Consider the following 27,699-nt stretch of genomic DNA (forward strand, 5'->3'; position numbering starts at 1 on the left):
GCTTTGATGTGTGGCTGCTCTGGGCTTAGGGTCCTGGAGCGGGACACTTGCTGGAGCTTCATAGGGACAGATACGGTGGTGTGGATCGGGGGAGCTGACTCACTCCCTAGGCTGCGAATGGCCAGGCTATCTGGCGAGGGAGGCTGGGTGCAACAAAGGCCACTCTAAGCTGAGGGTGGGCTTTGATGTGTGGCTGGTGTGAGCTTAGGGTCCTGGAGCAGGACACTTGCTGGAGCTTCATACGGATGGATACAATGGTGTGGAACAGGGGAGCTGACTCACTCTCTAGGCTGCAAATGGCCAGGCTATCTGGCCAGGGAGGCTGGGTGCAACGAAGGCCACTCTAAGCTGAGGGTGGGCTTTGATGTGTGGCTGCTGTGGGCTTAGGGTCCTGGAGCGGGACACTTGCTGGAGCTTCATAGGGACGAATACAGTGGTGTGGAACAGGGGAGCTGACTCACTCCCCAGGCTGTGAATGGCCAGACTATCTGGCCAGGGAGGCTGGGTGCAACGAAGGCCACTCTAAGCTGAGGGTGGGCTTTGATGTGTGGCTGCTGTGGGCTTAGGGTCCTGGAGCGGGACACTTGCTGGAGCTTCATAGGGACGGATACAGTGGTGTGGAATAGGGGAGCTGACTCACTCCCTAGGCTGCGAATGGCCAGGCTATTTGGCCAGGGAGTCTGGGTGCAACGAAGGCCACTCTAAACTGAGGGTGGGCTTTGATGTGTTTCTGGTGTGGGATTAGGGTCCTGGAGCAGGACACTTGCTGGAGCTTCATACGGATGGATACAGTGGTGTGGAACAGGGGAGCCGACTCACTCCCTAGGATGCGAATGGCCAGGCTATCTGGCCAGGGAGGCTGGGTGCAACGAAGGCCACTCTAAGCTGAGGATGGGCTTTGATGTGTGGCTGCTCTGGGCTGTGGGTCATGGAGCGGGACGCTTGCTGGAGCTTCATAGGGACGGATACAGTGGTGTGGAACAGGGGAGCTGACTCACTCCCTAGGCTGCGAATGGCCAGGCTATCTGGCCAGGGAGGCTGGGTGCAACGAAGGCCACTCTAAGCTGAGAGTGGGCTTTGATGTGTAGCTGCTCTAGTCTGAGGGTCCTGGAGCAGGACACTTGCTGGAGCTTCATACGGATGGATACAGTGGTGTGGAACAGGGGAGCTAACTCACTCCCTAGGATGCGAATGGCCAGGCTATCTGGCCAGGGAGGCTGGGTGCAACGAAGACCACTCTAAACTTAGGGTGGGCATTGATGTGTGGCTGCTCTGGGATGAGGGTCCTGGAGCGGGACGCTTGCTGGAGCTTCATAGGAACCGATACAGTGGTGTGGAACAGGGGAGCTGACTCACTCCCTAGGATGCAAATGGCCAGGCTATCTGGCCAGGGAGGCTGGGTGCAACGAAGGCCACTCTAAGCTGAGGGTGGGCTTTGATGTGTGGCTGCTCTGGGTTGAGGGTCCTGGAGCGGGATGCTTGCTGGATCTTCATAGGGACGATACAGTGGTGCGGAACAGTGGAGCTGACTCACTCCCTAGGCTGCGAATGGCCAGGCTGCCTGGCCAGGGAGGATGGGTGCAACAACGGTCACTCTAAGCTGAGGGTGGGCTTTGATGTGTGGCTGCTCTCGGCCGAGGGTCCTGGAGTGGGACGCTTGCTGGATCTTCATAGGGACGGATACATTGGTGCGGAACAGGGGAGCTGACTTGATATTCCCAGGTGCCGATGGACAGATTCTTAGGACGCTCCATTGTAAGTATGGGAGCATTCAGCACACATGGCTTTTCCCGGGCGGTGCGTGGAACACCCCCGTACTTGGCGCCCCTGGTGTGGGAGGCTGGGTCTCCCTTGGGGCTGATGTTGGACTCTTCTGGAAGTTATCTGCATAGTGCAGACTTGTACACCAAACACTGGGTAACTACATTTGTGCTCACTGCTGTGAAAATATTGGTTCTGAGCGACTGTTCACATACCCAAAAGCTACTCTTGACTTTGTATCTATAGTTCTATTTGTATGGGACCCTGTTATGCAATTAGTTAAGGGATGCATTGGTGTTAGCAGGTTTTCATTGATAATCGAATAACAAAGGATTGACATTGTCTCTACAATGTCTGGCAAGATTACTGGAGGCTGTTGGTTCTATGCTGCTAGTACTTGTTTTGTAGTGTCAATACGTGCACATCAGCAATGCAAATGTAACCTCAACACCATTTATGCGCTCCCACGTGTCTTCCATGTGATGCATGATGCATCTATCCAATATAGACTGGGGACGCCGGCGTCAATGTACTCATTTGAAATGCTAAGTCGTATGTGTAGCCTATATTTACGCATCTACACGGACGTCATTTGGGGTTTGCCAGGGGTCGCAGCTGCTTAAAGGCTTACATTTTATTGCATGCTGAATGGGAGAGCTTGAAAACTAAAGCGGGTGCTGCACCCCGGGAAAAGACTTGAGAACCATAAAGGGTGACTCTGCCATGTAAAAAACCTAAGAAACCTACCAGCAAGCTACACCTGTGAAAAATAAAAACAAGAAACGGAATGGATGGCTGTGCCCTGATGGAGAATCCCAAGAACCTCTGTGGGTGGCAGCACCCTGTGTGAAAACCTGAGATCCTTAGTGGGTGGCTGTGCCCTGCGAAGAATCCCAAGAACCTCTGCGGGTGGCTGCACCCTGTGTGAAAACCTGAGATCCTTAGTGGGTGGCTGTGCCCTGATGGAGACGATGAAACTTTGACTTGATCAGTAATCGAAAACATTACTGGTAGTGTAATCAATGCAATAGAAAGTGTAAGGCAGCAACTGGTCAGGGCCACTTGGACACAGTCACTACTGCAGCTCTCCGTTTCTAAACCGCATGCACCATGAAACAACCCCACTCCACGTTTCCGTGTTGGACATGTACTGGGTAACACCTCTTCATCATGATCAGGGGTGTTGCTAGGTCTGAAAAAGACCCGGGCTAAGCTGATGTCGGAACTGTCAGGACTGGGGGCTAGCTAGCCTTTTGGCTGTAGCTCCTGAAATTCTATCCGGGGCTCCAACTAAAAGCCCAGGGGCTACAGCAACGCCTCGGATCATCATCACCCGAGCTGGCGTGTTGTCTATGGTTAGATGTCATTCCATACATGCTCATTCATTTTCAGTACATGTCATTTGTGAACAAACAGTACTGCAAGCCTTCCCCTGCAGTTACATACAATAGCCCCAGCCACCCTAAAAACTCTCGTGATCCGCACACTTGTGGGAGCAAGTTAAGTGATTCTCCTTCCTGCAGTGCTGGCTGTGCCCACGCAGCTCACGCAGCTTTCAACAAGTCCCAGTGATGTAATGCCCATTGATGCATTAATTCGTGAGCTTGGCATACCTTGTGCGCAGGGAGAACTGTGGGCATGTTGGTGTTCCTCGTGCTGCTGCCTACGTCCTTGCACCAATTCCTGTTGCAAGCACTGCAACAATGCATCCTTGCACATTTAAAGAGCATCTCCTCCTTGTAAAGATTGCTGTGAGCCCTCCTCTGCTGAGACAGAAGGAGGAAAAGTGGCTACTTTTACTTACAAATGCGGGTGGGCAGAGGAAGTCAGCAGGTACTCAAGTGTTACCTTTAAATACAACTATCCGTGCATCACTATGCAGGGATGAAAGCAGATCCCTCACCAGCCTTACCGTACCAGCATCACCTGCATGGTCCAAGGCCCTGCCATGTTGGGCAGGTCAAGCTTATGCAAGTACACCAGAGGGAGATCCTCCCTCAGGAAAGCGCAGTGTCCTCCTCAAACGGTTGCAGTGCAGAACAAACATGAGGCCGCAACGGCAACTGACATGGGGTCACAAAATGCCCATTTTAGAGATCTGCTATGAATGTTGCATTATTCCGTGATGGCATTGCATTGCTCAGGTAGCTTGTCCCGCAGGTGCAAGGTAGATTCCACTGAGCTCTTCAGGTTGTGCAGTGGCATCTTGTGGCACACTTGAAGTTGCCATAGTTGATTCTTGGCATGGTAACCCTAGCTGAAATGGGAACTGACCTTCTGTGATACATCAGACACTTAATTGACAGGCTCACAAATGCAGATACAGCATGTGACTGCGAGGTAGGGAAGGTACATGGTCTTGCCAATTTGTAAAACAGGAACATTCAATCCATGGCCTGCTGCAACAAAGCCCCAGTGCAAACTACAGGACCGTAGCCACTGTGATTCCTCCTTTTCTTGCCTTTTCCCAGATGTCAACTACAATACGGCAGACCATCCAGTATGCCGTGACAACAATGTAGTTAGGACTCTGACCACTGATCCACATGTCCATGTTAAAGGGGACTTTTTACCACACTGGCTGCTGATGTACCCACCCCAGTATAGCCATACCCCTTGTCGTAAATTCCGGTACCGCAGAGTGAGAGAAAATAACTGCAGCCCAGAACTTCCCAGTGGTGATGGACCTTTCCGTAAGGCACCGGAATACAGCGTTTTCCATAAATGAGTACGGCCAGTGATCTTTTGCCAACATTATAGCCAAGGTAACATCAAGCAGACACTGTGTCATGGAACTTGATATTTCTGGTCAATGCTCAAATGCTTCCATAACACTGCCCTGACACAATGGGGTTTCACTGATATGCCCTGCTGGGTACAGGGTTGGGGCTTCATGTCTTACTCCTGGTGCCAAGCACTGATCAAGCTGAAGTATTTTCAGAGTTAACTTTGTGGACTGGTGGAGGTTGTCTTAAACACAATAGGAAGTGTTCCTACCAGTGGTTGAATTCGAAATCTATTTTATATTTTCTATAAATGAATTTAATTAATCACGTATCTTGTTCCAAGAACTTGAAATGATTAGGTGTTATTAGTCTTGATTTAATCAAGTATTTTAAATTAATTTGATCATGAGTCTCAATTCTCATCGTGCATAATTTTCACACAATTTTATAACATAATTCAAAAAGGGGGGCTTGCATACCGATAGTATTGCAAACAAGATAGATCTAAAAGGTAGTGCAAGTGACATATATACAATGTTTCAAAACACAGCACAGGCTGAGTGAAACTAAATATTAAAAAAAATCACAAAGTTAATTTAGCAAATAGTCCAGGTTCTGGAGGTTGTCTAGCAGCACACAGGCTGGGTTCATGTGGGCATTGTGGTGCTGACAGTGGTGATGCTGGTGGAGTTCGGGATGCCATTTAATGATGTGATGGGATTTCTGATAAGTGATGAGAGGCCCGTTACTCAAACATTTGCTTACAGGTGGGGGACAAGGTCCAATTAATTCTACCATCTCTGTATATGTGGTGCCATTTCCTTCTTCCTCAGTATTGCTGCTTTCCAACAGCAGGGCTTGTTCCAGTCTTGGTTATGATGGAGCCTGATCTTTGTCTTTATTACCATCCATGTCATCATCTGCTTTGCCAGAGGACCTTGTGCACCATTGAAGGGTTCTGTCTGCAAAACGAAGCTCTCTGGGCCTACAGCACCCAGGGCCCTGCCTGCAAGTCTGCAGCCATCTGGAACACTGTGATTGGTTCCCAGAGGGTCATAACGACTGACTGGAGGTTGTTTTTGCTTTTTCTTGGCCACATCCTGCATTGCCAGAGGGCTCTGCACACCATCAGAGCACTGTGACTGACTCCCAGAGGGTCATGTGACACACTGCCTTCCTTATTCAGTCTCTCCTGGGCATCCAGCCCGGTCCTCTGGAGCAGGGAGTCAAACGCAGCAAAGATTAACTCCATGTTTGAGCATGGTAGGGCTGGTAAGGCCCTAGGGCCAGAATTCCTGCTCAAGCCAGGAATTCGCCAAGCTCAGCCTTTACTTAACTTACATCCACGCATAGGGAGCCTTCCGCATATGATATGATATTGCATTTATAACGTGGCTATACACAAGTGTTTGAAGGCGCAACCAGGCAAGGGAGAGGAAACAGAGGGAGGACAAACAACAATGATCTTACTAGGCCTAGTGACATTGAGCTTGTGCAGGAGAGCGGGGAGGGGAGAAGTGCCAGGTGAGGGGGGCCCATTTTTTATGCTGAGCTTCTCTTACCTCACAGGACCAATGAACATTAATCTGTTTGGGCCCGTTTACTGTGTTTTGGCTACATGTAGCCCAATCTAGTCCAACTCACAACGTACACTTGCTATTTCTCAGCCAACCTCCAATCCTTTCCCTTTCTGCTCTACCACCTACCCTCTCTCTATGGGGTGCACCCTTTCTTCATTGTGTTCAATTGCCTATTTCTTCTACTCTTCATCATGCACCTTAACTTCAATCAATTCCTCCTTCTATTCTTCTCCTTCCCTTCTTTCAAAGCCTTCAGACTCATCTTGGTCTAACGTTTGCCTCACTCTCCAGCCTCCCCATGCCCCTCCTTCACGTCTGCACTCACAAACCTCAAACAAGATGCTCCTATTCTCCCAGGGTCTCCAAACCCATCTATCCCCCTCACCTACCGCAGAACACCTGCGCCATCCCTCCTATCACTCTTTCACTTGGCCTCTCGAATGCACAATCCCTCAGCAACAAGTTGTCCTACATCTCTGACCACTTTGACTCTTGCCACACTCAACCTTCGCTTACTATCATAGAAATGTGGATCTCCCCTCATGACTCTGCTACACTAGCAGCTCTCCACACTTACTCTGCTACCATCTTCCTCTCTCTCTGACCTGTTGGGAAGAGTGGCAGTGTGGAATTCCATATTAATTAGGCCCTCAACACCGCCCCCTCCACCCACGTCTGACATCACCTCTTCCTCTCTGAAATATGCCACTATTCAACTTCTCCCGTTTACTCCTCTCACTGTTCTTGCTCTCCATCACTTATTACAATCTTATACTCAACTCCTTCTTCCCAGATCTGATCCTCCCCGAGTGACTTCCTACCAACATCCGCATTGTCATGCTGCTGGGCTTTAACCTTTCAAGCCCTCTACAACCACCTGCCCTGAACTTAACCTGCTCGTATCGGACCACGCCTTATACTCTGTCCATGATCCGCCTACCAACTCTGGTAGGAACTGTCTTGACGTTGCATTTCTCTCTAATGTATTTATTTTATTTATTTCACATTTGTATGGCGTCTATACACAAGACAAGATGTAGGGTGGGTGGGTGGGAAACAAGGGAATAACAACAAAAAACGAAAACAAACAACAGTTATATTGGCCTTATGAAAATCCTACCGTACAATTGCTTGAGAAGGTGGTAAATGCAGGGGGTGAGGGAGAGGTGCAGAAGTGGGGTGCCCCAGGGAAGGGGGCAGGGAAGTGCTTGGAGTCCAAGAAGGTAAGTGCCAGGGGAAAAGGGGGAATGAGTGTGGTGGGCAGGATGGATCATGATGGGCTAATCTGGAAAAGGGAGCCTAAGGCCAAGTGCTGGCAAAGAATGCAGGGGGGGCAGTGAGTGTTGGTCTGGCCCCTGTATGACTCTGAAGGGATCAGTCCCCAGGCGTAGCAGCAGAGGGAAAGTTAGCACGGGTGGAGGTGAAGGAAGGACAAGGAGAAAAGGAAAGTCTTGAGAAGTTGCCAGAACATTAGAAGATCCGGCTGAAGTCAGAGGGGGGAGGGATGGCCATTCCAAAGGGAGGAGTCTGCCACAGAAAGGGATCTACCTCCCACTCTCTGCTTCGAGAAATGTTTGACCTGCAGAGGGTTGGAGCCAGAGGACTAAAGGACTCTGGTTGGGAGATATTTAGGGAGGGAAAGCTGGATGCAAAGAGGTCCCAGGTCGCAGACGGCCTTGTGGATGATGCAGAGGGTCTTGAATTTGATCCTTGCGGTCACCGGGAGCCAGTCGAGTGATTTTAGGGCAGGAGTGATGTGGTTGCTGGCCTGAGCCCAAGGATAAGTCATGCAGTGCTATTCTGGATTAGTTGGAGGAGGCGATGGGAGGAAAGAGGCAGATTGGGGAAGATGCTGTTGCAGAAGTCAAGCCTAGAGAGAACTAGGGCTCTGGAGGTGTTGGGGGAAGGTGAGGAAATGTAGAATTATCCTAAGAAGGTGGAGCTGAAAGTTGGACTTCTTGGCAAAGTCCATGATGGGTGGAGAGAAAGAGAGAGAGGAGTCAGAGATGATCCAAAGGTTTTATGCCTCACAGGTGGGTGAGGGGATGGGACCCAGGGAGTGTGGCCAGAGAGAGGGAGGAAGCAAGAGGGAGGTGCCCCAATGTGTAGGATCTTGGTCTTACTGGCATTAAGGCAGAGCACCATGCCATAATAGCAGTCAGTCAGTGAGGTATGAGGGAGGAGGAGGTAGAGGATGGCAGCTTGATGGAGAGCTGTGTGTCGTCAGCATAACATTGGAAATGAGGTGTGAAAGTGGAGATCGGGTAGGCCAGAGGGGCCAGGTATATGTTGAAGTACCATGGCAATAGAATGGAGCCCTGGGGGATGCCACATGTGAAGAGTGTAGTGGAGGAGAGAAAATGACCCATTTGCACTTGGGAGGGTCTGTTTGAATGAAAGGAGGTAAGCCACGCCGGTGCCCTGTCCAAGATGCTTAGGGTATCACAGAGACGGTTTATGAGGATGGCGTGGTTGACAGTGTCAAAGGCAGAAGAGAGATTGAGGCGGATCAGAAAACAGGGGGAGTTGGAGTCCAGGCGGCACTCTCCTTTGACCACTCTCTCTCTGATTACTCAATTGTTCACTTTAACACAATTGTCTCTCTCCACCTTATATTCATCCTCACCCCTTCTACAATGACCCAGGCAGGACCCCGAGGGCCATTCTCCTGTCTCTCTCATCTATTCATACCTCATCCATTGACCATGCCTTTTCTGACTTTTACTATGCACCTATGACTCCATTTGACCAACACTCTCCTGCTCACACATTCAGGCCTTCCCATCCCCAACCACAGCCTGGGTTCACCTCTGAAATTCAGTCCCTCAAAACAAACATGCACCATGACCTACAACACTGGTGAAAATTAAAGATCTATTGCTAGCTTAAAATAATTATATTGCTGCCCTCTCCTCTGCACTGGACTCTACCAAATCCTCCTACTTCACAAACGTGATCTACTCCATTCGCAATCACTGTCCAGGTTTTGCTCATACCTATCAGGCCAATATCTACAGCCTTCTCCCTTTCTGCTAATTACTTTACTCACTCCTTTTCATCTAAAATGTGTGACACTCTAACAGCCCCCCTCCTACCCTATTTCTGTCCACCATCTCTCCCCTACCTCTCCTACTCTTGATTACTTCTCCCCTACCTCTACTATTGAATTAGCACCCATCCTTTACAGTGTCAATCTATCATGTGCTCCTATTGACTCTTTTGCACCCCAAATGGTCAAAGAATTAGTCTCAGTTACTTGCCCATATCTTTCTCAGATCTTTAACCCTCCACTCTCTCTGCTGCAATCTTTTGTGCATCCTTCAAATCTGCAACTGTTTTACCCATATTGAACAAACCCTCTGCTGAACCAAATGTCCTATGAAAAAAATCACACCGTTACAATTTTTCCCCATTATTCAAAATTCCTTGAGCGGGTGGTCTTCACCCGAATTAATCAGTACCTTGGGGATAATGGCCTTTGAGATACAGTAAACCCTCCACCGAGACTGCACTCATGCATGTCTCAGACGTTCTCTCTGATGCACACCACTCCAAACTCCCTTCTATACTCATCCTTTTGGACCTCTCTGGCACTTTCAACACTTTTGACCCACTCCACTCTTCTCTCCTCCTTAATCTCCAGGAACTTGGGTTCGCATGGATATTCTTCTACCTGGAAGGTCGATCCTTTAAAATATCCTGGAACTCACAAATCTCTGACATCCTCCCTCCTCCCTCAAGGATCAGTCCTTTGACCTCTGCTCTTTACCCTATACTTCTGCCCTAGGGAGTCTGAGCTTGTCCTTTGGCTTTCAGTAACACCTTTTTTTATGACACTGAAATCTTTTTTTCCATTTCCTCCTTCACCAGTGCCATCTCGGAACGGATTAGGAACAGTCTCACTGCAATTCGTCACTGCATGGCTCTCTGCTGCTTCATGCTGAACTCTTCAAAAATGGGAGTCATCTTTCTCCTGGCATCCAATGCCATCCCTTCCCTCGTCTCTCCTATCTCGTTCCCATGTGACATTCTTGCCCCCTCGCCCAACGCTCGCAACCATTGATAGCCTCCACTGCCTCTGCTAATCGTATTAACCTCTTCAACATTATGAAAATGTGTCCTTTTCTTACTAACCACTCTACAAAAACTCTAATCTACATCCTTGTGCTAAGAAAACTGCATCTACAGCTCAAGCCTTTGCTTTCCTCTCTACTCCTTCCACCCTCTAGACAAAGGGCCTCATTACGGGTCCTGGTGTAACCCTGCCGGTGCTACTGGCGGGTTGCCGCCAGACCCATAAACAGGCGCCGCTATATTTGTTAATCCCCATTCTCATAGAGTCACGGAAGCCGGTGCTTCTGTGAAGGGTTGCCTACCCTGACCACTGCGCCTGGCAGGGTCAGACCTGTCAGGCACAGCGGCTACGGCAGGCAAACACGTAGTTTGCCTCTCCGGAAAGCAAGGGTGCCAGTGAGTTTACCGGCATCCTTGTTTTCGGACCGGCAACAATGTAATGAGCCCCAGAGTCTCTACCCGCACTATCTACAGTCTACCCAGATCCTCCCCCACTTCTACTTATTGACAACATGCGGTTGGCTCTCCATGTACAACCGCTCCCGTTTCCAGGTCCTTTTCCTTGTAAACAAAGCTATCACTGGTCTTGGACCTCAGTACCCGTCTGGCTGTAGCTCTGTTTACTCACCATTTCATTCCCACCAATCCCCCACTGCATTCAACCTCACTGTCCCATGCCCTCCCTTGGGACTCCACTTGCTTCTGCTCTTTCTCTCTACTCCTGCTCCACTAGAACTTGCTTCACAATCAAAGCCAGCCTATATGTGGGTCTCTTCAAACCTTGGCTTAAACTTCACTTGCTTGCTAAAGAGGAAGTTACCACTACCATCCTCTCTACCGGACCCCACCACTCTCTGACGTGATGCTTAATAATGTGATTTTGTGTATTTATATAGTACTCCTCTTTAGTTTAAAGCACTTGTCCCCTTAGGTTAATGTTACCTTTGTGAGTCACCTGTTTTCTTATACATATTTTAGTTTGTTTATTTTGTCCTCGGTATATGTCCCACTTTTTTTACACCCTCATAAACTGGCTCCCTACATGTTCTCATCTTTGTTCTACTGTACAGGCAACCTTCATGGAAATGCCTCTTCTATCTGTAAAGGTGGGTAAGTAAGTAAGTAATTTCTGTTCAAAATTGACACCTCTGTTCTTCAAATGAATACAAATAAAAATATGCTAAAAAATAAACTTCTGTCTTGCCCAGAAGAGGGGAGCGGTGGAGAGGGAGACCTGGGATTGTCAATCTCTATATGCTTGCTGTTCAGGCACTTTGCCGTTCTTCCTTGATCTATATTAGGTAAGGGCTGCACACCTTCCCTGTCTGCCTCTGAGATGCTGCAAGGAACTGAAAGTTCAACCTCTTATGTGGGTATCAGTGTTGGTTATGGTGGTGGTACAATACCTGTGCATTTCTAGTACTCGGGCATACATTCATGAGTGACTTGTACCGTGGGGCATTGAAGGTAAGTTGGATGATACTTTAAATTGTCCTTGTGTAATTCTGTCCTCTTCAACAAACAGAGCAAGGGCTGCTGCAGGAGTGAAAAGAACAAGAGCAGCACATCTCCTTCAACCTCTCGCTCATTTGAGTGCTCAATTATGTGACACCTAGTTACTCTCTAAACCACACCTGCTCTCTTCCAGCAAAAGGTGATCATGACTCTCCCACATCTGACCCTTTGTGATTCCAAACATCTTTTTCTCCACCTCTCAAGTGTCACTCAATGTCATGTGTCTCGTCAACATGTTTCAAGAGACAAACACTGCCTAGTGTGACTAAATCTCTGGTGTTCCTTCCAAGCAAAATCAGGAGAAGATGACTCTCACACAAGGGGATCCCCGGATCCTCTTACAGGTGTCACCCGATTCCATTTGTCTTCGTCACTTGCTTCAAGAGTCGGACACTGACGGGTGTGTCACCCGCCTCCCAGAATCTCTGCTGCTCCCACCCAGCTAAATCAGACGAGCGTGCCTCTCCCATAACCTACCTCATGGAATCTAGGCTCATCCCTCTCCTCCTCCCAGGGGTCTCCCGATGGCAGGTGTCTCCTCCACTCGCTTCAAGAGACAGACAATGACAGGTGTGTCATCGACTTCCCCAAATCTCTGGATATGGCATTTGTGTTTTTCACCCCCTCAAATTCGATGAAAATGTCACACAGTGCTGTGTAAACAAAACTAACCCCGAATGTCACTCTCTGAATAGGTCCCAGCCACTCACTACAGCGGCCTGTGTTTCTTCCTCCAACTACTCTAAGTGTCCCTAACTTTCCCTAAATGTCCTCAGGCTGCCTACAGCAACACACGCCTGCCTCTCTGAAAACGTCCTGAGACTGAATGGGAGCTGTAGCCACATGTCTCCCTTCAAACCTTGGAAACAAACGTCAAACATTTTCAAATGTTCTTTGAAGGCTCGTCCTTGATGAATCCCTACAATTTGGATCTACTCACTACGGCCCTACTGGGGGAGAACCAATGATGTGATCGTTTAATACTAATATGGGCTCTATGAACTTGGCAGAGTGTGACCATAAGAGATGCGATAAAGATAGTTATTGCATAAAGCCAGGGTCCATTATCGTATACAAGTACTGCTAGTGACTACAATGTTCATCTCATCACATCTAATGCAAGATCAACTGTATAACATAGCCATACAATTAGTGTGTGTTGATGGGCCCAAAAGAATCACTTGTACCTTAGCAGCCTTAAGAAGAGTTGATGGCAGGGGGTAGTAATATGAGAATGGCATCTGATCAAATTCTTATCAATAAGTTCGACCATAATATGGTAGACATGAAAATCACATTGTACAGCAAAGAGAGGGTTAAAAAACAAAAACAACAACTAGGCAATGGAAGGGGGGTAAGAAGGTAAAGGTATGGTGTATGGACGAGTCCCCCTGCTCAATAAATAGAAAAAAAGAACCTGGCCAATTACGACCAAATTCGGTCGACCTTACTGACAAAAGTATTTCCACACAGTGCCCAGAAGAACAGATAGGCTGTGGCAGTGAAAATGAGGTAAATGAAAGAGAGAAAAGGGAGAGCAAAGAGCTTTAACCTGGCAACTTGCTTCAGGCCCTGGTAGGCCAGGCCCAGCTCGCCATCTTCATTCAGATAGCCCCAGTCCTCAGTCTTTCTAGAGATAAAGAGAAGAGAAAAGCAAAACAAGGACAGGGAAGAAAGGGAAAGAGATCATTGGTAGCTGACCGCAGACGTCAGAGCAAGCAGCAGGTTTGCGTAGGGCCACAAGCATACAGATCTCAAAGGAAACAGAAAACAGGAGATAATGAAGGAAAACAGCAGCTTCACAAAATGGAAGAAAGCAAAGGTATGTATAGACAGAAGAGAAGCATCAGGACCTTGTGCCATATCAAGCATGTGCCTTGAAAAGGATTTTGGAGAACCGCTGTGTGAAAAAACAGATTATTGTTGCGCTGCCAATACCACAATATTCTCCTTTGTTCACAATGTTTATATTTAGCTGATTTATAGAGTGCGTGTATACCCTGGGGTTCCTTAGCAAACCACAGGTTTGCGATGAACACTTGTCAGTACACTGTTGGGCACATCATTAATATGTTAGGGGATGCCTTCCTTTATATTATAATCAGTGTGTTTCATAAATTCAGAAAAATATTTCATCCTTTATATGTGGACCATTAAACATGGTGGATAATAAGATTGTGTTGCCTGTCTGTAACCCTTAGGAAGAAGGACTATTTATCTGGCAATCTGGCGCTGCCCCATACATGTGACTGCAAGCTTTTCTCAGCCCCGAGGATGTTTATACTCCTGTTGATTCAGAACTACAATTGGACACATTTCTGTTCTGTCTGTTTCAATTACAACTAAAGCATATCTTACCCAGCTTAAACCCTAGATATCTATATACACAGCCATATCCTGGTGCATGTAAAGGCCATTAAAATCCCAGATTACCCACAAGTAGGATTCAGACCACTGAGCGAACAGAATCAGCACTCATAGCTACCTGGGACAACCTCGAAATCATTGTAGACACTAGCACCACCACGGCCCTCATACTCTTGCACATCTCAGCAGCTTTTGACATTGTCAACAGCAGATCGCTAATCAGAAGACTGGAAGAAGTTGGACCATTCTTCCCAACACTACAACAAATGGATTCTTTCTGTAGAAATAAAATCACCTAATTCCCATAATTCACTCCGAACCCTCAAGACTGAGTGATTCAATGATGGTGCCTATCACCCCTCCTTTTCAACAACTACTTGCCCCCACTTATGACTTTCTTAAGAAAACAGGGGCTCGCCTTCAAAATGATCCTGACCTTGGGGATGGAGAAGAGAGTGAGGATCACCTGGGTGTAGGGTCCCCGCAGATTGGGAGTCGGGTACTTACAGGTGAGAAATGGTATCCCCCATTCCCTATAGATGACCAACCTAATCCCTCCTCCGACTTTCGTGGGCTACTGCAAGACATTTTCCCTCATTTCCCAACATTTAACATTTGAAAGTACTGGGTCAAGGAAGAGGTGACCAAGAGTAATGAACAGTACACCTTCATTGTACCACTCTGGTAGTGGGACAAGGAAGATGCCTGCAGAGTATAATGAGAGTCAGGCATATTCCCTTAATCATGGTCAGGCAAACTTAATGAACGGTCCACATCTGCAACCTTTTAAGGTGTTGCAGGTGTATAAAGAGAGAGACAGAGAACACCAGAGAGAGAAACAGGGAGGCGTGTGTGGAGGAGACCAGCAGGAGACTCGTTTTCGAAGGAGGCAGCCGTGGTGGGTCCTGTGGGGGAGCAAGGATGCCAGCCAGCAGCCCAGAAAGCCTGTAAAGCCCAATGCGCGTTGGGCCATGGGTCTTGTACAGGAGAGAGAGCCTCTGTGTCAAGGAATTTTCAGCCGGAGCTGCGACAGTGCATGAGAAAGCAGGATGTCATCTGCGCCCACACAGAGGCAGCAGAGAATCCAGTGTGGGCAAGACAGGCCATGGTGTGTGAGCGGGGCCTGTCAGAGCTGGCCCGCCGACCTAAGAAGCGGGACAGAAGCAGCGGAACGCTGAGGAACAACACAGAGGACGGTGAGGGAGGGAGGAGGGAGAGAGGCACTCAACAGCCAGGGCATTCTAAGCGGGCTGCAAAATGTAATGAATTGCCGAACTGAAGGGAAACTTGAAATTAAGTATATTAGATGCATATTGAATGCCAAACTGAATGGAGACTCGACATTAAGCAGATCGAATGCATATTGAACACTGAACTAAAAGGAATCTTGAAATGAAGCACATTGAATATATATTGAATACTGAACCGAATGAAAACTTAAAATTAACATTCCCAGGCCTGGCCCGACAACCTCCCTCTCTACGTTGGATGGACAAATATGACTGAATTAAAAGACAGAAGAGTAGCCGGGGATACCTATCTGGGGAGGTCAGCCCCTGCTAGCAAAATCAGAGTCGAAACATCGAAGGCTTTGAACTAAGTGATTCCTTCTCCCCTCCCCCAGCAGGATCCTGAAGTATGATCTACCTCCAGGAGCTCTGAATCCGACGAGAGGCCTCGAGAGGCTCACCCCCACCGAACTCTGGCCTCCCCATGCAGGTACACCTTCTTCACTGACCTACTGTTATTGTTTATGTTTTCTGTTGTTTCTTTGATTTGTATTCTCAAGCGAGACTTTACCGATTGAAACACCCTCATTTCACATGCCATACTGTATAACTTGCTTGTTTAAAACCAATAAAAAAATGTTTGGAAAAAAAAAATTAAGCACATTGAATGCACATTGAATACAGAACTTAATTGGAAACCTGAAATGAAGTATATTGAATATCTGTTGAATACCGAACTGAATGAAACTTTGCAATTAAGCTTAATGAATATTGAATTGAGTTAAACTTTATCAGCAAAGTATATAACAGCCAAACAGAAGGAGCCCATATGAAGAAAAAAATGTGGAAAACAGTGCAAGTGTGAAAGAGTGCCACAGAAAGGTGGAACATGAGCAAGACCACCACAGTGAATTTTATGAGTAATTGCATTGCGGCTAGGCAAAGAGTGGCTAGGGGTGTGTGAAATGCTATGGCAGAGCCACAAGGCTAAGAATGAGAAGCTAGAGGAATGTAAATATTGCACATAAGGCCAAGAGGCCATTGAAAAGAAAAATAGGAATGTGACTCTGTACACAGGGACAAGTCTAGAAGAATCTGTGTGGGCTGAGGAGTCTAGGTATCCTGGTTGCCCGACCTGTGATGGGTGGACCGTTTGGTCTGACAACTGTGCCTAGACCAGTGAGCCCTGAACTTTGAAAAACAAAGACATTGTGAAATAAAACAGGGAAAAGTACGTGAGTAGGTGAAGCAATCCAGAAAAGAGGGTCAGGCTGACCTTGAGTTGTGTCAAACCTTTTAAAATACTGAAACAAGTGCAAGTGGCTCAACTAAAGCCTTGGGGAAGGGAACCCTGAGACTTGAGGAGTCTAAAGGTCAGAGCCTTAAGACCCTTTTCTTTTGAACTGTGTTGCGTTAACCTTGGGGATGGGAGCCCCGAAGATTGTGTGGAACTGTATTACCTTGAAGGTAAGAAGGGTAATTCTGAGACTTTTGTGGAACTTTCTTGAACTTGGGGAAGGGGAACTGAAAAGGAAGCTTAGAGCTGGAAGAAGCTCAGAACTTTTTGTTGATCACCCTTATTTGATTATTGACATCCCTACACACTGTTTAGCATTATCTGGTAGGGCAAGCATAGGTTTTGGACACAGACTTTTAAGTTGAACTCATTGACTCAGTCTTTCCTTAGTTTGATTCAGGTAGGGAAATCACACATTAACGTAGGTCAGGTTAGGTCTTCTTCCATCCTGACATTTAGGGTAATAAATAGCTTTTGGTAGAACTTTAAGTCTGCTGTCTGCGTCTTGCTTCATGATGCCTTCACACCGGACAAAATATAAATCATGACCATCTCTCCTATTAAAAAGCCAGTTGCCCAACCTCCATGTACTGTAATGGGTATGTATCCAAAAACCTAAAAAGATATCAAGAACCTTAGAATCCTTATGGACAACTGACAACTGAGAAATGTTTCCACCATTTACGCTCAATCAATCGAATAATGCAATCCCACACCTTTCATCACAGTGCCCATTAAGACGTAGATCTGGTTCTGTGATCTAGGCTAGGCTGACAGTGTGTACCTTGTCCATGCCAGGCTACCTCATGAAGAAACTTCAACGGATACAGAACACAGCAGCAAAGCTACTACTCCGAGTTGACTCCAGCAACAAGAAGACTCCACTGGCTTCCGGTTGAGAAAATAATCCAACTCAAAGCACTCTTTATCGCACACCAAGCTCTTCGGGCCATGGAGCAGAATTCATCAGAGCAACGATTGTTGAATACCGACCAAGAAGGAAGCAAAGTTTCAGCGATTACATGCTACTAGAGTCCACATGCCATAACAGAGAAACAATGAGGATTGGCCTTTTCCCTCATGGTGGACAAGCTGTGGAATATTAAACCAAAGGAAATCTGCACAATTGAGGACCATTCTATATTCAGGAAAATTACAAAGACCTGGCTGTTCAATGTCCAATCTACCATGAAGTCTCCTAGCAAAAGGAAACACACTTTGCTGATATTTCACAACAACCAACAACCTGCATATAGAACAAGATAGCTGCCCTCTTTGACCCTTCACTAATTTTAAAAAAGCGAGACAACACCAGTACCTGTTTAGGATATGCCATGCCAGCTTCCATGACACATCAATGCAAATCACCTGACAATGGAACTTTCTCTCCTGCCTCCCCAATGCACACCAATCTTCAGCTATTAATATGACTGATGTCAACCTATCCCTGTTCTGCCTCACACATGAGACAGGCCCAAGTGCCTTGACATTCACTACTCTCCTGACAGCCACCTGGAGACTCAAAGAATACCAGCAAAAAACTGCATGCACTCTCCTATGTCTCACTTCAGCTTAGCTACTCCCTCCTGCTAACCCCCTACATGTCTATGCTTAAACACACCACAGGCAAACCAACTAATGGCTCTCACACATGGCATTCAATTCCCTCTCACCATCACCTGATGGCAAATACCTTGATGCTCAAATAAACTTGCATGCAAAGCTCAGGCTACCTCTTGTCCATATGACTCAGCAATAACCTCAGCATTCTTGCCCTATCCTTCTCATTCTGCTTATCCAACCTCCCACACACCCTTTCAGTGCTACCTGACTGGAAACCAATACTACTGATAAACTATATACAGAAGAAACTGCATTGCCTCATACTGTGATTTGGAGGGGAGATATAACATAGGTTTCTCTGAAACATTTCAATACAGGGTCAGTCCTTTTATCCTCAACAGAGAGATTTCTGCTGTGATGACTCCTCTACAAAGACCTGAACAAAGTGTGTCTCTATCTACCCAACAAAGGGGGGACCGAGAAACATGCAGCTCCTCCTTGGTCTATTTCAAATCCAGTCACCATCAGGGAGGTGCAAGGCATCAATAGAGGTTTACCACGTAAGCAAACTAATTTCTGCCAGAACAATAACAAGACATTCCTGCTGATAAGTGCTATTGTTAACGATGCATATTTCTTTTATCTATAAGTAGCCGTCCAACCTTTTATCATAGGATATCTCAGTGGGTACCACTCCTACCCACGACAGTTCTGCATATCATTACAAGGTTTACATTAAGTTAAAGTTTCGGCCTCCCCTTTTAGGGAAGGGTTACCAATTCCTTGATAAAGGCAATACCTAGGGAGTGAGTGCTGGGACGTGTATCTGGAGGAACCATAGGTTCTTTATTGAAGTTGATGAAAGTCAGGTCTGTTTTGTGCAAAAAATTGAAAGTTAAACTTCTACTTATTAGTGTGTATACAATGGTGAGTAATTTTCTTAAACAATCTATTTATTCAGTTCAATTAAATAAATGTTATTTGGCTTCCACCTTTTATTTAAGTGTTTATTAGGAAAGGGACACATGCACATACTGTTCTCAGTGTCAGAGTACTGGAGGTACTTTGTAACAGTCCAGCATGGTTCTCACAATCACTCAGGTATTCATCATGGAGGTTAGGAATACCCATCTGTCATGCTCATGTACTCAATGACAATGTTTAATAAATGTACATCCTCAGCACACTCTCAAGTGGAGGGCTATGATAGCTAATGACTGGATGACCACTGATTGCAGTCGGAAAATAAAAGAGTAAAACTCCCATCGAACTGGTACAATTCTCTGCAATATTGCTGCTATTTTCTTAATGATTTATTGACTTCAGATGTGATGCACAGTAGCTCAAAATATAGTGCACTGAGTACTCTCTTGAAGAAATACATGGCTGATCCTAGTGCCTTTTCAAATTTACGTCCAATCTAAAACCTTCCATACATGCCTAAGTTGATTTAAAGGGAGGCCGGCAAACAATTTGATGGAGAGATATTACATCCTGGACCCTCACCAGACTAGTTTGGAATTATTACCTGAGACCAAGGCTGTCCTCACCTCCTCCCTCTGGGATCATTTGAGACTGCAGGCAGATCAGGTGAGAATCAGGCTGCTGGCTCTACTGGTGTTCTCCCGCATTTCATACTGTATGCCTCTGAAATTCCACTGTGCAGGCTCACAAGGGTGGGTTGTGGAGGTTTGTTGTTGATGTTTTTTCATTCTTTTTTATGGACTAACAACAGATAGTTGTGCTGCTGCCATTGAACTCCTTGGCTGACCAACTAACATACTACACAAGCTATCCGGTCTTATATTTAATATCAACTCAACCCCACTCCTTGAACTGATTAAATCTTTCCTTTAATTATGCATGGAGCACCACATCAATGTCTGATCTGAGTGAAGACTAGTCCTCCCACCCCAGTCTTTTTACTGGATTGACCTTTAGCCGTCCGTAACTGGATGCAAAAGAATAACCTGAAATTAAACCATCAAAGACCAAACTCATGTTTGGAGGCAGGCCGGCCGACACTGGGACGCTTTACTTTTGGCCTCAGAATTTGATGGTCTCCCCTCAGCTAATTCCTGGGGAGAAGAACTTGAACATCCCGATAGATGGGAATCTTCCCTCCGGTGGACACAGTAGATTGGAGGGGATTTATTACACCAAGATAAGAGTCTTCCCTTTCTTAAACTTTCCAAGCAGAGTCCTAGTAATCTTATCGCTTCTCAGGTCTAATCTTCACCATAATAATTCTGTGCATCATAAGACTTGCCGAAATACTTGATGATTAGGCTTCAGAGTCTCCAGAATGTGCAGGACTCCTTCTTCTTAGGCTGTAACCATTTGATGAGGTGACACCGGCACTCAGACAGATGCATTACCTGGAGGTAGTGTGTGTGTTAAGTTTAAGCCCCTCTGTTTTAAGACTGAACTTTACGTGGGTCAGGGCCAATGTTTCTTAGACACAAAATTAAGTATGATCTCTCACGCTGCTAAGAAATACTACCAAACCCTTCCTCGTTTTCACCAAAACGAGGCTGAAATGCACAGGTGACCGGTTATATTCAAGCTGAACTGCCACCCTATGGGACTCATTACCCTCCTCCTTTGAGGACCATCTTAGATTAGAAGGCCTTTGTAAGCCTTCCTCTACTACCTGTTTTAATCCCTCTTAAGCCATTTAAGCCACCATGTAGAAACCTTAGTTAACTAGCACTAGTAAGTAACTTTACTGTTGTTAAAGTGCTCTTTGAAATAACATCATGGAACATGGTCAATTTCTTTTGGACAATGAATCTGTCTGTTGCTCTCAAGGACCATAGGTAAAAGGTGAAAGGATGAGAAATAACTAATATTTCTTTCTCGCTGTAAGACAGATAACTCAGAATGAGTCGGAGAGCTAGGATGGGCTGGGGTATCGGTCGCCTTCAGGTGGAGTTCATTTCAAATACTATTGTGCGTGCTGTAAAAGTGAAATCGTATTAACTTGTGGCCCTTCCTCGCCTCCACAAATGCCAATTCTTTATTACCCTCATTTATCATGAAATATCAGCAGGAGGTCCTGTAACATCAACCATCTTTGAATGAACACCTGCTCTCCTTATAGTGCACTTGTTGCCCACTTCATAATCCCCTTCTTCTGCTTGATGTTTTGACTTGATTGCGCTTTCTGTTCACCATCAGAAATATCTTAATAAATAATTCATGGCTCATGATACAAACACATATTCTATTTCCTTAGTGAAGAAAGGGCAGAGAGAAGCTCTTAGTTCCAAATCCAGTATGGTTTCCAGTTTTGGCCTTATGTCTCTACCTTGGGGAGTGTGAATGCGAGGGCTTTACCCTCCGGGCTACACCAGCCTATTGGATGTGCATCAAAGTGAATTAGTGACCAAGGATCATCAATTTTCAAGGAGTGGTCAAGATAGGCCACCCCAACGACTACAGTCGGTCTGTAAGATACTTCCGACGTTGTGGCATATGACTCTATGGCTTGGTGAAGAAGGAAGTCTCAACTTTATTTCAGAGCTGCAAATGTCCCTTTTGATGTCTCAGGTCCTCCAGAAGGCATTCCACCATTTTGGTGACCAAAGGAAGAGTGTTTCCCACAAACCTGCATCTTCTCCCATTTGCCAGTGTGCAGCAGGTCCTTCGATGAGGAGCAGAGTTATTTTATAGGGGTGGAAGAGGTGGCGATGGTGGCAGGTATATACACGTAATACCACAGGAAGTCCTGTGGCTGATGCATGGGGCCTTATAGATTATGTTATATTCTAGGGAGTCAGTGAAGATCTTTAAGGAATACAGGGATTTTCTTATGCCTCCTAGTGTTTGTTATAATAAGAACTGCTCAATTTTGAAAGATGTGCAATTGTTCCATAAAACATTTTCCTCCTTCGGAAATGCTATTGCAATAATCTACACATATGGGGGCATAAAGGCACTGATGAGCTCTATCTTGCATTGGGGCAGGATCTTCTTTAACATGTGAAGTTTTACGTTTGCTTTATTTGTTAGCACGTAGAGATGCATTGAGACGGATAGGTCAGAGTCAAAGATAATGCAGAGATTTCAAGCTTGATTGCTTGGGGTGGACAGGTGGGGCCAGCAATGATGTTAATGTGAATACAAAGTTGTTGGTAATTGCAGTGCCAAAGAGTAGGATCTCAGTCATGTCGCCTTTCAGACCGGGGCTGATGGATGCCATCCAGTCCTGGATTCTTTTGATGCAAACAGTGATTGCCTTAGCCATGCTGGATCATTATTTGTACAATACCATAATAGAATTGGGATGGTCAGACCCAGTGAGACAGCGTAAGGCTGCAACTAAACATTAAACAGCCATGGGTAAACTGAAGAGCCTCGAGGCCCCACGTATGGTAACTAGCACACATTGGATTGAATTGACCCAATTTGACCTGGCACATTCTGTCCTGGGGAAAAGATTGGTGACGCCTCCGCTAAGGTAGGCACCAGCTGCGCCATAGGTGGTGGTTAGATTTTAAAAGGATGAGCGCAGTAGGCTGATTTGAATCCAAAGTCAGAGGTAGGTTCTCTCTCATACTTGCCACCATTGTGTCGTCTGTTTGGGTGGAATCCAAATTGACCGTCATTAAAAGGGCTGTCCTCCTCAAAGTACTTCCAGCAAATATGAAGCCCCACGCCCCTCAGAGAGCAGGGCTCTGCTACCTCCTTCCTCTTCCCCCTCCTCAATATTTTTTATTCTCCTTCTCAACAGTTTTCTCTAGAATTCTCACTCTCCCCTGCACATCCCAATCCCGGGCTAGGGTGCTCTGTCCTTTGTTTCTTTCCCTTTCTTTCATTCAACATTCCATACAGTCCTATGCTGAGCAGGATGGTTCAGTCTAGGTAAGTCTTTGCTGTTCCCAGTAAAACATAAACACTACACAACACAAACATGAAATAAAGCAATGTATTCCCACACCCTTGTGCCTATTATTTCCCTTTGGGGACAAGCATGAAGCCATGCTCAGCCGGGGCCATTTCGGCCCCTGGGCTGCAAATAAGTTGGCAATGGGGCATTAGTTAGAAAGAGCTGCTGGGTCTGCACTGGCCATCTTTATAGGATGTATAATGGTCACTTGATTAAATGATGGCTAAAATAAGCATTACAGAAGTCAGTGAGTAACGGGCTAAGGGCATGAAATGTTTCATTCTTGTAGCCAGGTAATGGTGTCTTTGTTCCTAAGAAGCCTTCACGTGAGTAGGTATTGAGGATGCCAGCGATGGCCCGGAGTGCGTGGAGGAGCAGAGGCAGGTCCTTGTGCTGTCTATACATGCATAATTGTATCCGTCGAATATTTCAGAATGAATGGAGATAGTAGGTGTAAGCAGAATATATTTTTTTGCCACTTAATGCAGAGGTTTTAGAAACTTGGCAAGATAATCACAATTGATGCAGGATATTGCACATGGAAGATTCCAATGGGCAATATCAATAACATCTGCTTAATGAGATTTGATAGCCCATCACCAGGGTGTGAGCAGTTTATTATCCCTGTGACCGAAATGCTAGGCAATTCTCCTCTGAACAAGAGTACCAACAGCAACCCCAGACACGTGTATCGGCCTAGTCAGGCCTCATAAGTGAGGTGGAGCTGTGCCTCTCTAAGCACAGTGAGCAAGGCGTCCACGTCTGGATTGCCCTGGTAACACAGGGTGAGAACCCAAGGTACCCAACATTTGCATAAAGAGGTCTGGGTAACCCTCACATTTGCAGCTTTACTTTGTTGGTGTTGTGTCGCCCATTTTGTGACTTCAAATAGACTGTTACTATCTCAAAGCAATGAGCTGGAGTTGTTGACTTTTGGCAGAAGTTGGTATTCCCTTACTTTCTTGGCCCAAGCTTCAAGAGGCTGAACGAAGAGAGAACGAAGAGATCGAATGCACTTCCAGAAAAGCTATATATGTTGACCCACAACATTGATTTCTTTGCTCGTCACAAGCATTCCAGCATATGGCTTTGGTGCATAAGGTTTTGTCAGTCCCTTTTCTCCAATTCCTGATTTTTGGCATCCTCACTAGACTGCACTGTGATAATAATAATAATAATAATAATAATAATAATTTAGCATTTATATAGCGCTACGAACCCTCAGGTATCTGAGCGCTGCTTATTATTACCCACGGTGTGTGCTGCTCATTTATCGACCTATGAAGGATGAAAGGCTGAGTTTGGCACTGCCTGGATTCCAACCTGCATCATCAGGCTCTGCACAGATGTCAAAGCCAGCGCTCTACTCGCTTTGCTATCGGACTGGCTGTAATCAGAAGCCTGATTCTTGCTAATCAGGCTTCTGGAGAAAACACTCCACTGAGACTGCTTTTCCCCACAGCTCCAAGTTTCTCACCACTGCTCGCCACTCTCACCTCTGCCTCATAATCATCCTGCGTGACCCGTCCACAGCTTGTGACACTGTCGAACATCTCTCCCTCCTAAAACGCCTTCCTCCCTTGGCTTCAAGGGAACTTCTCTTGATTGGGTGAAAACCTATCCGTCTCCTTGAACTACAACACGTCCACCCTCACATCACATCCTGTTGAAGTCCCTCAAGGATCCATCATTCCACTCTCTGACTTACGCTAAACACCTCCAAAGTCATCATCTCTTGGTAACACCCACATCTTTTTATCCTTTACCCTCTCCACCACATCCGGCACTGGTTGACTCTAGCCTCCTTGATCCTCATCATCTCCTCCAAGGCGAAAGCAATCCTACTCAATGCCTCCAATGCCAAGCCCATTCTCCCAACTCCTACCACCTCACTCCTTCTCTTTGCCAGCATCCTAAGACTTCATCAGTTCATCACAACTGAGGCTGCTGCGGCCAGGATTAAACATCTGAACATCCACTGCACACACACATCATTGCATACTCTACGTGTACCCAGAGATTCATCCTCGATTGTAAGGCTATCCTACTCAGGGACTGTCTGTGATCTGCTACCTTCATGCATCATGTTGGTTCTGAAGCACAACCTTGTATTCAATAAATACAATAAAGAGCAAACTGTCCATCTCCAAAGGCAGTCCCTTCATGCCCAGAAGATCTTTATGGACAAGATCAGAACTGCTGCTAAGGATGCCACATTAGTAATGTGCAGGGACATGAGATTTTAAAATATTAAGCGATACCTTGAAAGATCTAGTTGCTGGCTCAACTAATATGGATGCTTGTCTCTTTTTGCTTGCGCTTTAGATTGACGAAGAGTTCTATTCAGTAATGTAAACATGATGTCAACGGTGAAAACAGTGGAACTACAAAAAAGTCAAAACTGGAGGACAAGCCCTCTCGGTAGCAGATGCCACACAGTGGAACTTCTTGCATAGGAGGAGTTTCCAGTTAATCAATGGCCATTTATATCCCAAAAACATCTAAAGATATGGCTCTTCTGCCACGAGCAGGATGCCATGATATGCCAGTCTCTCAATTTCAAGAGATCCCTAGTCTTTACTTGTCAATTGAGTTGCACATCCATAAACTCGTTGTTGGGCTAGCTTTGTATCTGGAACACACACCTTCGCCACATCTCTATACATAGAAAATATCGTCATACAATTATAACCAAAACAGAATTGGCACTCGTGTACTAACCTCGGAAGGCTGAAAGGCAGAGTTGGCCTTGATGGTATTCTAAGCTGATAAATGCAGATCACGCGAGCGCTCAACCCAGCTATCTTACCCAATATATATATATATAGTATTCTCCCGAGCACCCACTTTTTACTTCGTACACTTCCTAAAATGGGTCAAAAGAGACTCGACTGGCAATTCCTCTAGTATGCTGAACAAGGCTGAACGCTACCAGCGAGCAGCCCCAAGGCTAGGATTTATAAAAATTCCACAGTAATATTAAGAGTTCCCGTTCAGTGAATCGAATGGCCCATTTGCATCTCTAACTCACTGTTTAGCATATTTATTTTAATTTAAATTCTGCAAATTTCATGCACATTTTAAGCGGTTCTTCAAGCTTTCATTAAATGCTCCATCCACTTCAATAAATGTCGAAATGAACTCTTTTTTTATGAGCTGATCAAATTTAGTGCTTTATTAAAAGGTATGCTGTTCTCCGAACCGCAACATCTCTGAGTGCCAGAAAAAAAAAACTGGAAACCTTTTCCTCATGTTACTGATAGCCACGGAAGTCCACACTGGGTTTGTAGGTGCAATCTTGCACCCAAGCAGGGCTGGTGATGCAGCAAGGCAATGCTAGGCATCTGCCTAGTGCGCCATGAGCAGATCGATACCAGGGGTGATAGGTTGGCCTCAAAACATCACAATTGGCCTCATTGTAAGAGAGGATGGGCTCCACAATGTCACTTTGCATGGGGCGCCATGTATCCGTTCACCAGCCCTGGGACAAGATAGCACTGTGCAAAGTGTCTCCTGAGTGTAGGCGCCTTGGAGAGCTTGCCAAGGTTGACCTTGGTCGGCGAGATAAAGGAACAGGGCAGTGGTGCAAGGTGATGAAAGCAGTGGGGACAGATGCCAAGAAGGTACCATTTATGGAGAAAAGACACCTAAAGTGCCAATCCCCCCATGGTGATCCCCATATGCCAGGGCCCGCTTATCCAGTATCCTTAAATCACGCTTCGAAAGGAGGCATCTAAGGGAACATTTTATAGGGGTGCATGACAGGTTTATCTTTCTTTACTTGAACACCTTCTCTTCACAACTGTAACAAAGTCCCCTCCTTAGTTTTGAGGGGCAGCCGTGCAGTGATCCTCGGGGATGGGGAGAGGGGCCAGTTACAGGGAGACTACATCTCCCATAATGCCACGGGACCTGAATATTAAATCACAACTCCTAACCCCCCCCCCCCCAAGGCATGCTCACTGTACATATAAATACCCTGGAAGATGGAACCGGTACCTTTAATAGATCAACTGAATATATTGGGGATCACTATACAGGGCCCCTCAGGATCAATGGAACAGAGAAGGAGGACCCTTTAAGGGAAACGAGGAGCGGTGGTCACGCACAGCCGGCAGCACTTGCATGGTCTTCTCCTCTTGCGCACCTACAGGACCTGCTCTTAAATCTGAAAAGGGAGGAACCAACCAAGCCACAACTGTACCTATACCAGCAAACTAAACAGGAAGTAGGAATTGGGAACTTCAAGATGGTGGACATAGTTCCTATGTCTGGGGTCCCGCTGTCACTGAAGGCCCACCCCGACCCACTTGAGTTCCCTTATGTCAAGGAGAGGATGAAAGGAGCGGCTATGGCACGATATAAGCGCAGGCTCCTAATCACTCAGTTTGGGAATTAGGAGGAATACAGCAGGAAGAAGGAGTTTGGAGAGAGCTGGAGGGAGCCGTGTGGAAGGAGCTGGAAGGTGCCTGGAGTAGGAGACAGTAGAGGAGGGGCTGGAAGGCAAGAAGCGTAATGCCTCTGGTGGAGTTTGGCAAGGATAAGGAGGTAAATGTTATAATAGATAAGGGAAAAGAGCAAGAAGGGCTGTTAAAAGAATCTAAGGGCGAGGCAGAGGGTTGTCAGGAGGTGGGATGGAGAGATATAAAGGATAAAACTGAAGGATTATTGTTGTTGGAGGTTGGCGAATTTAATG

The 27,699-nt window shown here is 46.3% G+C and overlaps 1 protein-coding gene across 4 annotated transcripts in view; it reads right to left on the minus strand.

Moving 5' to 3' along the window:
• MYO5B (myosin VB) overlaps positions 1-27,699 on the minus strand; it is a 1,432,615-nt gene that overhangs the window by 74,159 nt on the left and 1,330,757 nt on the right. For 2 of the 4 annotated variants that reach the window (XM_069626964.1, XM_069626962.1), the window contains one exon: positions 13,209-13,286. The exons of the other annotated variants lie outside the window; for them this stretch is intronic. In XM_069626964.1, the coding sequence (XP_069483065.1) occupies positions 13,209-13,286 (78 nt within the window). The remainder of the gene's footprint in view (positions 1-13,208; positions 13,287-27,699) is intronic. 4 annotated transcript variants of the gene reach the window in all.

The sequence above is a fragment of the Ambystoma mexicanum genome, chromosome 6p, assembly GCF_040938575.1.
Source record: "Ambystoma mexicanum isolate Mex_15411 chromosome 6p, UKY_AmexF1_1, whole genome shotgun sequence".
In the NCBI taxonomy this organism is placed as follows: domain Eukaryota; kingdom Metazoa; phylum Chordata; class Amphibia; order Caudata; family Ambystomatidae; genus Ambystoma; species Ambystoma mexicanum.